The sequence below is a fragment of the Monodelphis domestica genome, chromosome 3, assembly GCF_027887165.1.
Source record: "Monodelphis domestica isolate mMonDom1 chromosome 3, mMonDom1.pri, whole genome shotgun sequence".
Lineage (NCBI taxonomy): Eukaryota > Metazoa > Chordata > Mammalia > Didelphimorphia > Didelphidae > Monodelphis > Monodelphis domestica.
This window is the reverse complement of record NC_077229.1, coordinates 281,155,621-281,171,491: the sequence shown is the minus strand read 5'-3', so window position 1 is coordinate 281,171,491 and position 15,871 is coordinate 281,155,621. Positions and strand designations below refer to the sequence as shown.

The 15,871-nt window shown below is 35.4% G+C and overlaps 1 protein-coding gene across 1 annotated transcript in view; it reads left to right on the top strand.

Moving 5' to 3' along the window:
* CDH2 (cadherin 2) overlaps window positions 1-15,871 on the top strand; it is a 266,200-nt gene that overhangs the window by 201,258 nt on the left and 49,071 nt on the right. The window contains exons 8-11 of the mRNA XM_007487574.2: window positions 4,366-4,503; window positions 5,104-5,289; window positions 11,397-11,650; window positions 14,147-14,289. Of these exons, the coding sequence (XP_007487636.1) occupies window positions 4,366-4,503; window positions 5,104-5,289; window positions 11,397-11,650; window positions 14,147-14,289 (721 nt within the window). The remainder of the gene's footprint in view (window positions 1-4,365; window positions 4,504-5,103; window positions 5,290-11,396; window positions 11,651-14,146; window positions 14,290-15,871) is intronic.

Here is a 15,871-nt window from a genome sequence, read left to right as displayed (position 1 = left end):
CCAGTAAAATCTCATTACCCTGCCAAAAAAAAAAAAGCATACAAACAAAACCCCAGCTCTTTTCTATCTCTGATTGTTGGTTTGTACTGTTCTTTCTATATAAAATGGTCTTCTGCTTTTTCACTTTCCCATCTTTCCACCTTTTTTCAAGGTCCAATTGTAGTCAAAGTATCTCTATCCTTCTTTTCTTCTGACATTAAAGTCCCCAAATGGATCTCTTGTTTTTATGGATTTTAATGTGTATTATCTGTATTAAATACTTTTTTATTTAAGGAAATTATATAAATTGAACAAAATTAGCTTTCTTGTCTTTTTTACCCAACTACTCCCTCCCTTGAGGATAAGAGGCCATGTTTCATTCTTATTTTGTAATTCTCCTCTCACCTCTTAAAAGATATTGTACTATGTTAAGGTTGTAGTAGATACTTAGTAGCTATTTGTCAAAATAAATGACTAGCATTTCAACCAGTAAAATACAAATAAATATAATAAAATCTATACTAAGTATAATTTAACATAATTGATGATTCAGAAAATACTTTTGGATTTCAGAGATTTCTGAATATACTAATCAGTATCCTTAAATTATCAAAATGCTAATAAATAAAAGTCATTATAGAAAAATCAGCTTTTCGGATAGAATGTATGGCATGAAGTGTCCTTAAAGGAGACATTGAAAGATGGTAATAAATATAATTGGTAAGAATATCAAGAATTTGGATTTCCTGGATTTTTTTCTGATTGGCATAATAGCTTTGATTTGAACTGGATTAGATAAAGTTTTACTACTGCTATTAATAATATATATTCTAAAATGAGTGCTGTAGACCTTAATATAGTAATAGGAACCCATGAGAATTATAGTGTTTGCTGCTAAACTAAGAGGCACATTTAGGGTAAGATATATGCCTATTAAATTGTACCTATTAACATCAAAGTGCTGAAGATTCCTATTTGAAAAATGTCTTTGTGTTAGAAATTGTTGAAATGCATTTAGATTTTGTAATACTCCTTGCAGCTCTCTTATTTCAGATCAATATGATATTTCACCTCTCCTTTTATGAGAAATACAATGTTTAAATGTTTATAAACACAGGCTAAATGACAGTTTTAAAATCAGATTCTTAGGTATTTTCTCTCCAGTGCTAGCTTAATAGGGTTAGCTCGTCGTACAAATCTTAATGTATTTCTGTTCTTTATAGATAATCTTTGATGCTGATATGCAGATATAGGACTCTAGCTTCCTCTAATCACCAGATAATCCTATGATGAAACAGAATTTTAATGGTGTAAGGGACCCTTGGGAGTCATGCGATCTAATGATATCAATTTACAGATGAGGGAACTGAGTCCCAGAGAATTCCATTAATATAATCAAGGCCAAACAGCTAATTGTGCAGCCAGAATTGATATCAAATTTCTTCTAAATACAAGTTCAGTGATCTTTATTTTATGTCTTATTGTCTCATCACTGGTCAGTTCTTAAACATAGAGCATGTTGGAAAGTAGGAGGAAGGATTAAAGGGAGTCAAATTACTTAGTAGGAAGAACAGAAGACTGTAGAGAGATTTTTATCACAGGGTATTTGGTAACAAGTCTCCCAAAAACAGAAGGGAGGTGAAATTGAAAAACTAAGGTTCTGTAACTTGGGAAGGTATGTGAAAAATTTCTTGAAAGGAATGTTATGCTAAGGAACATCATGAATTCTTCTCTAATATTTTGATAAAGAACAAAATTCTCATCCACATTTAGTCATTTATGCTAATCCTTATTAAAGACAAGTAGACAGATAAGTTGGTTGACTTAGGACTCTTTTCAAATCTAATGGAGATTCTTTGATTTTTTCTTTAAAGTAGAAATTAATTTTCTAAAGTAGAAATTAATTAAATTTCCCCTCCTATTCAAAAGTAATTTCAGTGTCATGTTTCCAGGTCAGATAATTCTAACATATCTACGTCTGGAGTATTTTCAACAACTTTCTCCCTTATTCTATAAGAGAAAAGTGTATGCTTTTGCTTCTCTAAACAGACTAGATTTGATGTTAGGGAAGAACTTTTCTTATGTCTCTGAGTGCTCTATAGATGTCTTCTAGAACTAAATTTCTGAACAGCCATATGGCTTTATTTTTACTCTTGGTGATAAAAAGATACCAGCCAAGCATTTATTTTTGTTATACTTAGAGGAATTATAACTTTTCAAAACCTATTGCTGTCTCCCTAAACCATATAATTCACTCTGAATTGTTAGTCTAGAATATACCATTCAAAGAACAGGGGACAGAACTCTTGAATTAGAGCACATTGTGTAAAACATCTAGAAAAATAGGAGATTGTTTTATGGATAAAATGTTAATAAAGCAAATTAAGCTTAAAGGTATATTGTGCAAATAATTTTTTATATCCATTTATTAAACATTTAGTAACACATCCCTGCAGCAAACTATAATAAAGTTTGAGGTTGTATTCTTTTGTAGAGTGTCCTTTTATAGCTTACTAAAACTGAAGTGTCTGGATTTGAAACAATGTAAAATTCCAAGTGGTTACTACTGTTGACACTGTCCCTCATTCTGAATTAAAAAAAAAAAAGGTAATATTTTCTGATTTTTTTAGAAAAAATCCATTCCCTTTAAAGATTCTTTATGCAATGAATATCAGCACACTATGTCAACATCTAGCAAGAAGTTTCAATTTTTTAATGTTCTTTTTTTTAAACACTTCATATATTTTCATTTTTTTCTGAGAATTCTCTTCTGTTGCTGCAAATAACAGCTAACAAAAGTGACATTTCAAAGTCATAACAAATGCTTATCTTCATGGTTTTCAGCTGGGAGGCTGAACTGAATTCCCTGCAATAATCTTTCACTAACCATGAGAGCACTAAGCTGAAACGGCACTCTGGATTGGAAAAGGAAGCCGTTGAGAAATGTTTTAACCTACGTAAGCATTATAGTGAGATGTTATGGGTTAAGAAAAATGAAAGTGGCTCAGCCAGATGTATTCCTGTCTAACTTTCATTAACAAAATGGGTATTTCCTTTCCTTAAAAAAATTGAAATAACACAGACTGATATTTGGGTGGGCAGATGATTTACAGATCTAGTCTTTGAGTTTTGAATTATCCTCTTCTTTTTTCCTTGTCCCCAATGACATCTAAAACCAGTCTTCATTTGGGTCTCTTCTGACAAAGTTATAAGTATGCCATGAGAATGGGACTCAGTTTGGTAAATGCATGAAGAAATAGGGTGCTGAAATTTGCAGTTTGGTTTTATAGTTAATGTAAAGGGGAGTTATTGTTTGAAATGCTTGGATATTATGAAAATGATGAAATTTATTGTAGTTTTCCCTTTGCCAATTTCACTCCAAGGAATTCAGATGTTTCAGCTATATTTTCAGAAATACACTTATGAGAATTTTATAACTGGATGCGTAAAGTTATGGATCTTTGAGGCCAGCCCCCTTCTTTTTACAGAGGCCAAAGACGTGAAATATTTTGGCCAAATTCCTATGACTACTAAGAGATTGAGCTGAAACTAGGTCCCATATTGAGACTTGAAATCTGCTCTATTTTATATCATAGTATCCATAGTATTTCCCTCTTCCTAAGTGGAAGCTATGGCATATATACCAGTGGCCTAAAGAGGTCTTCCGGTTTTCCCCTGATATCTTGAGGTTCAGTCATTTCTGATTTTAAAATTTATTCTAAGTTCTGAAAACTTCAGACTCCCTTTAAAAATCATGATTATTTGTGTGAAAAATCATCCTATGCCAAATAAACTCTACTTATTTACTAGCAACTAAGAATAATTTCTCTGGTGGCACAGATTATATTGAGAAAGAGGAGCCACTAATTTGATACTGAAAGTTTATGTGATGTACTTGAGGCTTTAAAAATTATATACTAATTAAGCCTGGAAAGAACAATTGTCCATTTTAGATTCATCTATATACTATCTATACTTCTTTCTCTTCTTTACTTTATGCCTTTGGGGTTATCTTCATTAGTGCTGTCATCTACATCTGAGCCTGGAAACTGGTAGCTTAGGACGTGAAATAAAAATAAAATGATTTTGTTGATCGCTGCTGGTTTTGGTAAATTGCAGGTAGAGGGAAACCTCGGGAAAGCAAAGATAAAGTGATGTTCAGGATTACCTATAGCCTTCACACAGGTACATCCTCATATGTGCTATGCATCGAGGAATGGAGAGATATTTATAATAATACAAACACCACTTGAGGCATTTCAAATGTTGTTAACAAGAATAAATAAACTCACTGTGTAAGAACATACATTCACTGTATAGAACACCTATTATTATCTTGGGGAATTGGTTTGTCTAACTTGTTTTGGCATCCTCATGTGTTTTTAGAAAGTACAACAGTATACGTTAATAATCCAAGCTACCGATATGGAAGGAAATCCTACATATGGTCTTTCAAACACAGCTACAGCTGTCATCACAGTCACAGATGTCAATGACAACCCTCCAGAGTTCACTGCTATGACTGTAAGTACAGTTTCACATTAAAAATGTTTATGATTGGGAAATTATTAGTATGACTCTTTTTTTAAATTGTTGTTATTGTAAATGGATCCACTCTATTTGGAACTCTCTTATTCTCCAGAAAAGCAAAGTTTATGTTTCAGGTGAAATTAACTCTCTGACTTTCATCAGACCCTATAGTTTTTTCAAGTCATAATTGAGAATTATTTCTCCTTTGTCCACATTTTAATATCATTATCAACAACAGTGAAGTCAAAAGCCAGGCTGCCTCCCTTACCAGTCAAGCTCCTCAGTATTTAACACTCTACTGGACCATTCTCTCTGAAGTTAAATAGTTATATATTCATAAGACCATCACTGATTTTTAATGTAAGCTTAAATAAAAATCAATTAGGAAAGTAAATCGACCAATTAAAATGTCATCTTGTCTTTGGAAGTCAAGTATGAATTATTTATTTTTATTATCTGCACTATGGATTCCCCCTCCATTTAGTGTAGGTTATCAGAAATTGATTGTCTTGCAAAATTTTGGTGATATTATACATGTTGCCCTTCATTTATCTAGGTCATTAATTTGTGCCTGGAAATTGTTTCTTTTTGTAGTTCTACGGTGAAGTCCCTGAAAACAGGGTAGATGTTATAGTTGCAAATCTAACTGTGACAGATAAAGATCAACCGCATACATCTGCTTGGAATGCGGTATATAAAATCACTGGAGGAGATTCTACAGGACACTTTACAATTCAGACTGATCCAAACAGTAATGATGGTTTAGTAACAGTTGCAAAAGTGAGTACTAGTCCACTTATTATTTTATTATTATTTATCATTATTAAGTAGTATTAATAGTTGTATGTGTGTATATTCAGGCCAGAGAGTAAAATGATTTAATTTTGTGAATGGGCCCTAAAGAATTTGTCACATATCTTGAATCTCAAAGGAAAAAATATATATATATATACACATATCTATATATGTGTGTTTACACATATAACAAGTTTATCATACGATAGTCACTTCCTGCTTACATTTAGCTTTTGCAAATTCAACTTTATGAGAGATAGAGAAATAACAATTGAAGTTCTGATCCCAGTTATTCTAAGTCCTCATCTGCCATTTTTCAAATCCAGTTCATGTCTCATTCACTGATTGTTCCCTTATTTCTACTCATTCCATTCCCACCCTCAACCTCCCATTCTCAAGCCTCCAAACATTTCGCTGTATTTTCTGAAATGCCTACTTCATAGGACACAATATAGGTCACAAATTAAACCTTTAATTTTATTACTCCTACCTTCCATCCTCTTGTACCTGGTGCCCTCCTGATGACAGCTTTCTCCTCTTCCCCTTCCAGGATTGTCTACACTTTGACTTATGCCTCCAGCTAACTGGTCATGATGAGGGATTTTGAATGCTCCTTGCTCTCAGGTTCTCCACCTGTCACCATGATTCAGTAACCTCTATTCCTTTAAGGCTCTTTGATCCATATTTATCACTCAATCAGGATTCTTGTAGCTGCTATCTATAAAATTCTAAGACTTTTTCTCTTTCCTTCTCAGTAGGTCTGTGCTTGGCTCACTGCTTTTCTCCCATATCCAATTTCAGCCCTCATTTTAGTAGATTTCAGATACATATTGATACTTCCTCAAACATTCTAACTTCTCTATTCCTCAAGCTTTTCATTTCCCATGACCTACTTTTCCACCGCAATACAACTACACATACTCTTTATTTTGGCATCACCCCAAGAATGTTCCATGTTCATGTTCCTGAACTCTGAAATTCATTTGCCCCATCTGAATCTATTATAATTCCACCTCTTCCTACCTTACAGCTCCACTCTTGTTCTTCATTTTCACTGATCATCAATCCTTCCATATTTTAGTTGTTTCTCAATTTGTCTCCCCAGCTTTGACTACATTCTCTTCTCATCCTCATCTTGACCCCTTGTTCACCCAAATTCAACTCTACACTGCTCCCTTCACCCCAATCCTTTGCTCCTTTTTCCTATTGAAGATCTTATCCTGTCAAACATCAGCATTGAATTGCTCCCATAAACCACTGCTTTCCTTCCTTATTCTATGGAATGAAGCTTAGAAAAAAACCTCAAAATAATGCTGAACAGGTCATCTACAAATTATGTTACATAATCTTACCTGAGCCCACATTGCAGCAAAGCATTATTTTCACACCTCCAAAATTGATTCACTTTCCCAATCTCCACATTGGTTTTTCTAAGCCTTTATACCCCATTTTAAACCTCCTACAGCCCTTACCACCATCATCACAAAGAACATTGTTTCATATTCACTGAAAAAATTGAGAGAATTGGCAAAAAACACTTTCTCTCTCTTTTCATCTCACATCACTCATATGTTTTCTGCCACTCCTCCTTCATCATTTTTCCCTTCTTTATTCACCAGTGATTCTGTGACATTTCTTGCTGCTTAACCCTTTTATTACTCTTACTTCTACTCAGTTCTGCTCATTACGTCTTGGATGCTTCCCTAGTGCCTACAAACGTGGTCATGTCTCCTCTGTCCCTCAGTCCTGCTAGCTGTCATCCAATATCAGTGAGGTCCTCGGGTGCATGTGGGGAGGGGGAGGGGTGAAGAGGGGAGCAGAGCAGCCTGGTCCTGTGTCTCTGGCTTTTTAGTAACAAACTCTGGTGAACTCTGTGCTGGGGTGATGGTGCATGTGCCCACAGGTAGGGCACACATGCCGTAGGTTTGCCACTACATTCCTATATCACTTCTCTTATGTGGCTAAACTCTTGGACAGATCTATGTACAAGAGGTGCTTTGACTATTTTAACCCTTTTTAACTCTTTCTTAGTCTGACTCAATTTTATGGCTCTAGTGATATTCTTTCCTCTAAAGTTTCTTATAATCTCTCAATTCTGGTAGCTTATTCCTGAGTCCTCCTCCTCCTTGACCTTCCCATGCTGTCAGTCATTCTCTTCCTGATACACTCTTCTCTAGGCTTTCATGACACTGTGCCCTTCTGGTTCTCTTCCTACTTGTCTGACCACTTTTTTACTTATCTCCTTTGCTAGATTTTCATTTATGTCATGCCCATTAATTATGGATATCCCTCAAGGCTGTGTCCTGGGGAACCTCTTTTCTTTTCCCACTCTACTTTTCCACTTGGTGATCTCATCAACTTCCATAGATCAATTATTATCATTATACTAATGACTGATCTAATTGTCTACTTCTAATAGTGACCTTCCGAATCCTATCTCCCAGTTGCCTTTCTGAAACTGCACAACCCATAGACATCTTAAACCTGTCTATAGGTTGTTTAACGTTGGATATCACCATTTCCAAAATTAAACACATTCTCTTAACCCAACCATGCTGCCAAGGGTACTGCATCTTCCCAGTAACCCAGGCTTACCCCATAGCTGTCATCATTGGCTCCTCACTAATTTTTCTATTAATCAACAAAGCCTGTTGATTTTCCTTTATAATGTCCCTTCACATTAGTTCTTCTCTCCCTCCCCCTGACACTGCCATCTCTCTGTTGCAGGCCATCACCATGTCACTATTTCAGTAACCTTCTGGTTTATTTCTCTGCTTCAATTGTCTCTTCATTCTAATCTATCTCCTGCCCCATCCCAGCTGTGAAATTGGTCTTACTGTGTCACCCATCTCATTCAAGAAACCCCGTAGTCTTTCCCTCAAACCTTGTGAATCAAATATGAAATCCTCTGGCTTTTAAAGTTCTTCAAAACTCAGCCCCTTCCTGGTCTTTACACCTGACTCCTTCATGCACTTCATAGATTATTGACATTTGCCTCCTTGCTGTCCCTCATTCAAGACATTTCATCTTCCATTTATTAGCAATTTTACTGACTGTTCCCTATATCTAGAATACTACCCTTCCTCACTCCACCTCCTGACTTTCCCAACTTCAGTTGGGTCTCAGCTAAAGTCCCATCTTATGCAAAAATGCTTTCTTGGTCTTCCTTAATCTTTACTGCCTTCTCTCTGAGATTATTCCTATTTCATCATCTGTCTATGTGTCTGTCCATCCATCCTATCTGTCTCATCTATCTGTCTGTCTGGCCGTCCATCCGTCCATCTATCCGTCTATCTGTCTGTCTGTCTGTCTGTCTGTCTGTCTGTCTGTCTGTCTCTCTCTCTCTCTCTCTCTCTCTCTCTCTCTCTCTATATATATATATATATATATATATATATATATATATATAGTCTATCATGTGCATGGTAGTTTTCATGTTGTCTCCCCTTTTAGACTGTTAGCGTCTTGAGAACTGGGCATGTCCTTTTTTTTTCATTGTATTTAGTGTTTAGTTTGGTTTCAAGCATGTACTTGAAATTTAATAAATGGTATTTGACTTAACTAGTTGACTAGTGTCGGTGGTGTTCAATTCAACTTAATGAGTATTTGCCCTCATAAGACCATTTCCCTCTACTCATTAGTTTCCCTACAGATTAGTTTTGCCCCATTTTGTGTTCATCCATCAGATCCTACCTATCTGTGTAGTTAAAAGTAAAATTTATATTCAGTTGTTTTCAAATCTACCAGTCTAGCTCCATCATCTTTCTAATATAGACTGCCTTTATTTAAAGAGGACCTTACCCTCTCTTACCTAGAACGGCTTGTAGATCTTTGTTTTTTGTGAGTGATTTAAAGAATTTTTGAAAGATATTTTGAGCATATGATTTACCTTTGGTAACCTAATCTTCCTATATAATGGGATTAGGTTTATTATTTGATGCCAATTATAATTGTTATAGTCTAACATTTCATGATTCTAAATAAATATATTATTTTTAATAAAATTGGACTTTTTTATGGTTTTATGAAAACATATTAGATAAATCATGTTATTACCTTTTGTTCTGGTTTAAAATTTTTAGATTTTACTTTTCATAAATATTTTAAAATTCTTTGGAATGGTGACTCAAACCCATATCAAAATGAGTGTTGAGCAGACTTTTGGCATGTGATGAAAAAGCCTGAAGATATTGTAGAAGTGAATTGGATTGTTTAGGGACAGCTAGGTGTCTTAGTGGATGGAGAGCCGGTCCTGCATGTGAGAGGTCCTCAGTTCAAATATGGTCTCAGACCCTTCCTAACTATGTGACCTTGATAAGACACTTAAGCCCATTTGCCTAACTTTTACCACTCTTCTGCCTCAGACCCAATACTTAGTCTCAATTGTAAGACAGAAAATAAGAGTTTCAAAAAAAAGTTAAATATGTAATAAAGAAATGGATTGGGTTGGGTGGTAGGTAGCCACCATTTGGAGAAAGATTTGGATATAATTTTTCAGTTTTAAATTTTTCTTTTAAAGCCTTCGAAAGAATAATTACTAGAGTCCTTAATTGCTGACCAATTTAGTACTAAAGAGAAGGGGGTGGGGTGCAGCTCTTTAACTGATGATAAATACATAGATCTATAATTTAGAAGACTTTTAAAGGTCAGTTCCTTCTCTCCTGCCTTCATATTGAGAATATACTCTTCTCTCCCCAGTACCTTTATTCAGTGTGCCCAGATAGTGACTATATTCAAAAGCATGTACTGTATTATAAAGTGCCAAAGATCTATTTTTTTCCTATAAAAATCTTATTTCTCCACTCAGAAGTGAAAAAAATTCTTTAACACTGAAAACATGAAATATTCATGATCTTACTTTTTGCCTTTTTTTCTGTTGGGTGAAATAATTAACTGTTAGATGTTGCCTGTGGGCCATATGATTGTGTAGTTAGAGGAGGGTCATTTGCCCTTAGTTCACTAACTCATGTTGCAATAGTTGGCCATTTGGTTCTGTGTATTGTTCCTTGATTATTTTTAGACTGCAAATTATCTAGGTTAGGTTATCAGGCTTCTTTTCATTATTCTATCTCATTGCTCATTTGCACCTTCAATAGAAGATAGTCAAGGGAAATAAAAAGAGGTGAATCTTGAATCATTCCTTTTGACTACTTGTTATCAACTTGTTTAATAGCCAACTTCACAAATTTGATTGAAAGGCTAAAATTAGGGTTTTAAGATTATCTGTGGATTTGATTTCTCTAGACTCTCATTTTCTTCCATGACTACAGATTAAACTGAATAGCTTTCATGCTACAAAACTCTTTTCCTTATTTTCTTCTTTAGAGAAGTCGCATGACGAAAGGTTATTAGACTTAAAGTCAAAGGTCAACTTGACCTTTGACTTCACTGTCAAAATTATGGCCATAAGAACTTGACTACTCTATATCTGAAAAATCTGCCCTTTGTAGTCTCAACCTCACAGAGCTCTTGTGAGGATCAAATTAGATATATAAAGGGAAAGTGAATGTTTTAAACACTGCACTAAGTACCTTTTATAATTATTATCTCATTAGATCCTCACAATAACTCTGTGAGGTAGGGTTTTTTACAGTTGAGGAAACTGAGGCAAAAGGGTATTTGACATAATTACGCAGGATTAGAGTTTTATTAAGTGTCTAGATTTGAACCCAGATCTTCTAAACCCAGTGCTCTAACCACTACATCAACTAGGGATCTCATTAAAAGTATTCTACTTATATAACATTCTTTGTACCTCGAAGATGGTGATAAATGTATATGCACATTGCTTTTAAAATTTATCATTGTTTTGTTAATCATATTTGTAAATTTGTATCCACTTGGAACATCTAGGAGTTATAAATGAGGCAGAGGTGGAGGATTTTTTTTCCCCAAAGAGAAAACTACCTCAGAAATTGATCTTTGTATCTTTCATTGTTTTGAGGTATCATCAGTAAATACTATATAGAAGATAAAATAATTACACCCTCATGTTTTATTGATGAGTGTGATACAGAAATGAATTGCTGAATTAAAATATTTGTCCTCCATGCATATGCTTACTAATGGTGCTTTCCTTTCTCTTTTGCCAGCCAATTGACTTTGAGACAAATAGGATGTTTTTACTTACTGTAGCTGCAGAAAACCAAGTGCCGTTAGCCAAGGGCATTCAGCACCCTCCACAGTCAACAGCCACCGTGTCTGTTACAGTGATCGATGTAAATGAGAATCCTCATTTTAACCCAAACCCCAAGCTTGTGCGCCATGAGGAAGGACTCCGTGCTGGTACCATGTTAACAACCTTCACTGCTCAGGATCCAGATCGATACATGCAACAAAATATTAGGTACAGGTTTTAGCTTAGAGCCTGTTTTGTTTTTAATTACCCCATATTTATTTTATTTGAGTTTTCTTTCAATCCTTATATTGAAAAATTTACCACATAAAGGTATTTTAAATAGTAACACATTTTTAGTAGGAAAGACATGAAATAAGAGCTGGGTGTTCTCATTGGTGCTGACTCCGGGGTTGGGGCTACTAGGGATGTGTGGGAAGCACCAATTTTCTTGTAGCGCCAAAGCTCTCAGCGATTTGGGATTGTTCATAACAGCCAATTCAGTCTCTGCTACACAATTGTATATTATCATCATTTCCTCCTTCCTTCCTTCCCTCCCTCCCTCCCTTCCTCCCTCCCCCTTCCTTCCTTCCTTCCTTCCTTCCTTCCTTCCTTCCTTCCTTCCTTCCTTCCTTCCTTCCTTCCTTCCTTCCTTCCTTCCTTCCTTCCTTCCTTCCTTCCTTCCTTCCTTCCTTCCTTCCTTCCTTCCTTCCTTCCTTCCTTCCTTCCTTCCTTCCTTCCTTCCTTCCTTCCTTCCTTCCTTCCTTCCTTCCTTCCTTCCCTCCTTCCTTCCTTCCCTCCTTCCTTCCTTCCCTCCTTCCTTCCTTCCCTCCTTCCTTCCTTCCTTCCTTCCCTCCTTCCCTCCCTCCCTCCCTCCCTTCCTCCCTCCCCCTTCCTTCCTTCCTTCCTTCCTTCCTTCCTTCCTTCCTTCCTTCCTTCCCTCCCTCCCTCCCTTCCTCCCTCCCCCTTCCTTCCTTCCTTCCTTCCTCCCTCCCTCCCTCCCTCCCTCTTATTCTGGACTTTAATACTAAATAATAGTAATAGGGAAGGTTTTGGCAGGACCTTGGATCTGAGGAGCAATGGAAACTGAGGAAGCTTCATACCAGTGAGAAGTTCAAAACAAAACAAAACAAAACAGCCCATTCTGTCAAAACCAGGACATGAGAACTAATTCTTTTTGAAGTGTTTGGGGAAATGGTTATTGAACTCAGACTGCTTATCACAAAAGAGGTCCAGCTGCAACAGATTCCTAATTATCCATCCTAATGAGAAGACACTGAGGTTGGTTAAGATAGGAGTAGCCTTGTTGAATAAGATTCATAGACAGTCAAAAAAAATGTTTTTGGAAATCTCACAACCACCATTTAGCAAATAGCCATAGATGTCAATTTCTTCCCAGATTTAATCTTCACCAGATATCACTATCCAGTGGTGGCAGCTGGCTAATTCATTTTCTCCTTTTCTTCTGCTCCTCTAAGTTTAAGTGACAGTAGTAATTAATAGCTAGTTATAGCTATAAATAGTCATAGATATATAGCTAAATAAATATACATATGTTTAGTCCATGTTATATGTAGTCTTTTTTATAAAAAAAACATTACTTTCTGTTTTAGAATTAATACTATGTATTATTTACAAGGCAGAAGCACTGTGAGGGCTAGGCAGTTGGCAATAACGAGGTTGGATTTGAATTTAGGACCTCCCATCTCTAGGCCTGGCTGTCTACTGAGCCACCTTGCCCTCTGAAATCTTTTTTAATTCTTCCTCTCTCTTCCACAATTGTCATTGTAATCCCTCTCCAAATTGTCTGGTATTTATTTATTGCCTCTCCCGAGAGAGTATAAGTATAAGCTCATCAATGCTAGAAATTGTTTCCCTTTGGTCTTTCTACCTCTGGCACCTAGCCTAGTGCCTGGCACACAGTAAACAATTAATGTGTTTATTAATTGATTTTGACTTGACCCTAATAGTGTGAAGGATTCTAAGATATTTATTGCCTATTGTAGGAGAAATGACTTATGAGAATAGAATTAAGAGTGAAAGTACATAAAATGAAGTGATGCAATCCTAATAATTAAAAAAGGTGGTGAGTGACATGGACTTTAGGACTTTGTTATAGAGTGGAGTTCAATTGTTTTTTGATAATTTTCTTCTTATAGGTGTTTGAACTTATGGTAATTTCTATGACTTTTTCTAGGATTTTGCCTCTACGGTCTGCTAAAAAATGAGCAAAGGTCATAAAATTTGGTCTGTCCAATTTCCTATAAAGCATCTCTGTAATGATTGCAGAAGAGAAACTTAATTATACCACTCTTACTGATCCTGTACCATTTAAACTGAATTTAGCAGGGGCAGCTAGGTAGCAGAGTAGATAGAATATCAGACCTGGGTTGGGAAGACTTGGGTTTAAATGTGGCCTCACATACTTCCTAGCTGTGTGATCCTGGACAAGTTAACTTAACCTTGATTGCTAAGAACTGATTCTTCTTAGAACTGATGCTAAGACAGAAGATAAGGATTTGCAAAAAAATAAAATGAATTTGGCAAACTAAACTTACTCTCATCTCTCATCTTTTGCTATTACTCTGGAAGATCTTTTTCTATCAAATCTGCACTCATGTTCATGAGCCATAGAAATAGAAATTAATTCGTTTGGTGTTTTGAAATAACTTTTTTTGCTTTCAAAAGTAATGAAACAACTGAATTTATTATATTTTCACTTTGCAGATATACGAAATTATCAGATCCTGCCAATTGGCTAAAAATCGATCCTGTTAATGGGCAGATTACCACAATAGCTGTTTTGGATAGAGAATCACCAAATGTGAAAAACAACATGTACAATGCTACTTTTCTAGCTTCTGACAATGGTAAATATTTTAATTTGTCTGCCAAAATTTCTTTTTTCTTTTTCATAAGTAATGAAATGCCACATTTTTTTTCAGTGTCATCAGGATATGACATGATCAAGAGGTATGAATACCTGAGGCTATTGAAATGGTTTTCTAGGTGTTAGAATGATTTATCTTAATGGAAATTCTCCTAAAATATATTTCAGAATTTTGTGCCTTTTGAAATAGAGTATATGAAATACAATGCAATCTTCTCAGTTTTTCAGTGTTACCTTACAAACACACACATATCTGCATATATTTGTACATACATTTATTTATATACACATAAATGTATACACATGGGGGTCTCTGTCTTTCTCCCCCTTTTCCCCCCATCTATAAGACTCTGCTATCAAACAGATCTTGTTCACATTTCTTAGAGTATTTGACTCCAAATTAAATTATTTCATACTTTTATTTTTTAATTATTGTGTCTGTTTATAATGTTTCACCCTCTTCCTTGGCTGTCACAAAATTGTGAGCTTGCTGCTATCAGTGTGTTATCTCTCTTCTCTTCTAATTTTCTACCTCTAATTTGACATAAGTTTGAAAACCAGATTAACAAGTTGTTATAATTACATATAAAATAAGAGTAAATGGGCTTTGAGTAGAGCTATACCAAGAACCTGAGAAACAAGCTAATGTTATGGTAGCAGCATTTGTTAGAATTTGTCAAAATACTGCATTAGAGAAGTGATACACTTTTAAGGAACAGATGTTTGTTGTTGATCCTGTTGTTGTTAAATTATGTCCAATTCTTTGTGATACCATGGACCAAAGTTTTCTATGGAATTTTCTTGGCAATGATACTTTGGTATTTCTTTCTCCCATGGATCCTTTTATCAGGCAGAGTCACGTAGCTAAGATTGGATATGAACTCAGACTTTTCTGACTCCAAAGTGCAACACTACATCCAATGAGGCACCTAGCTGTCCCCAAAGGAGGGGCAGGGAGGTGAGGTGACTTGCCCAAGGTCACACAGCGAGAAAATGTCTGAGACTGGATTTGAAACTGTTTTTTTATTATTATTATTAACTCTTCCAAAGAAATATATTGTAGATGAGGAGCAGTAATAAAATTAGGAAGACTGAGTTAATTGCTTCTATAGTAAATGATCTCAAACATGATGTTTTTTTTAATTCGTGTTAAAGCTTTTTTGTAATTTCTTTTTTTTTTGTGGGCTTTGGTATCAACTGTCATTTTATGCTACTGTATCAATATCTTTCAGCCCCAGATTTCTGTTTGACTGTTTCTGTTCTCACTAGATGACCAAATATCATCTATACAATAATATGTTAAGTACCTACTTTGATATAAATTACTCTCTTAGCTATTGAGTAGTGAGCAGGGAAGGGAAGGAAGGAGAAGAATATAAAAAGAAATAAGATATTTCAGTCTTCCAGGTGTTTTCAAGCTTGTAAAAACATATTAATACCTCCAGGGCTTGTGGTTTCTTTGATCTGGGAACTCTTCCATCTTAATTAGATAAAAATCTTTCTACAATTTTTACTCTCCAGGAATGACCTGAGTGGTAACAATTGGTATTACAGTCTAACAT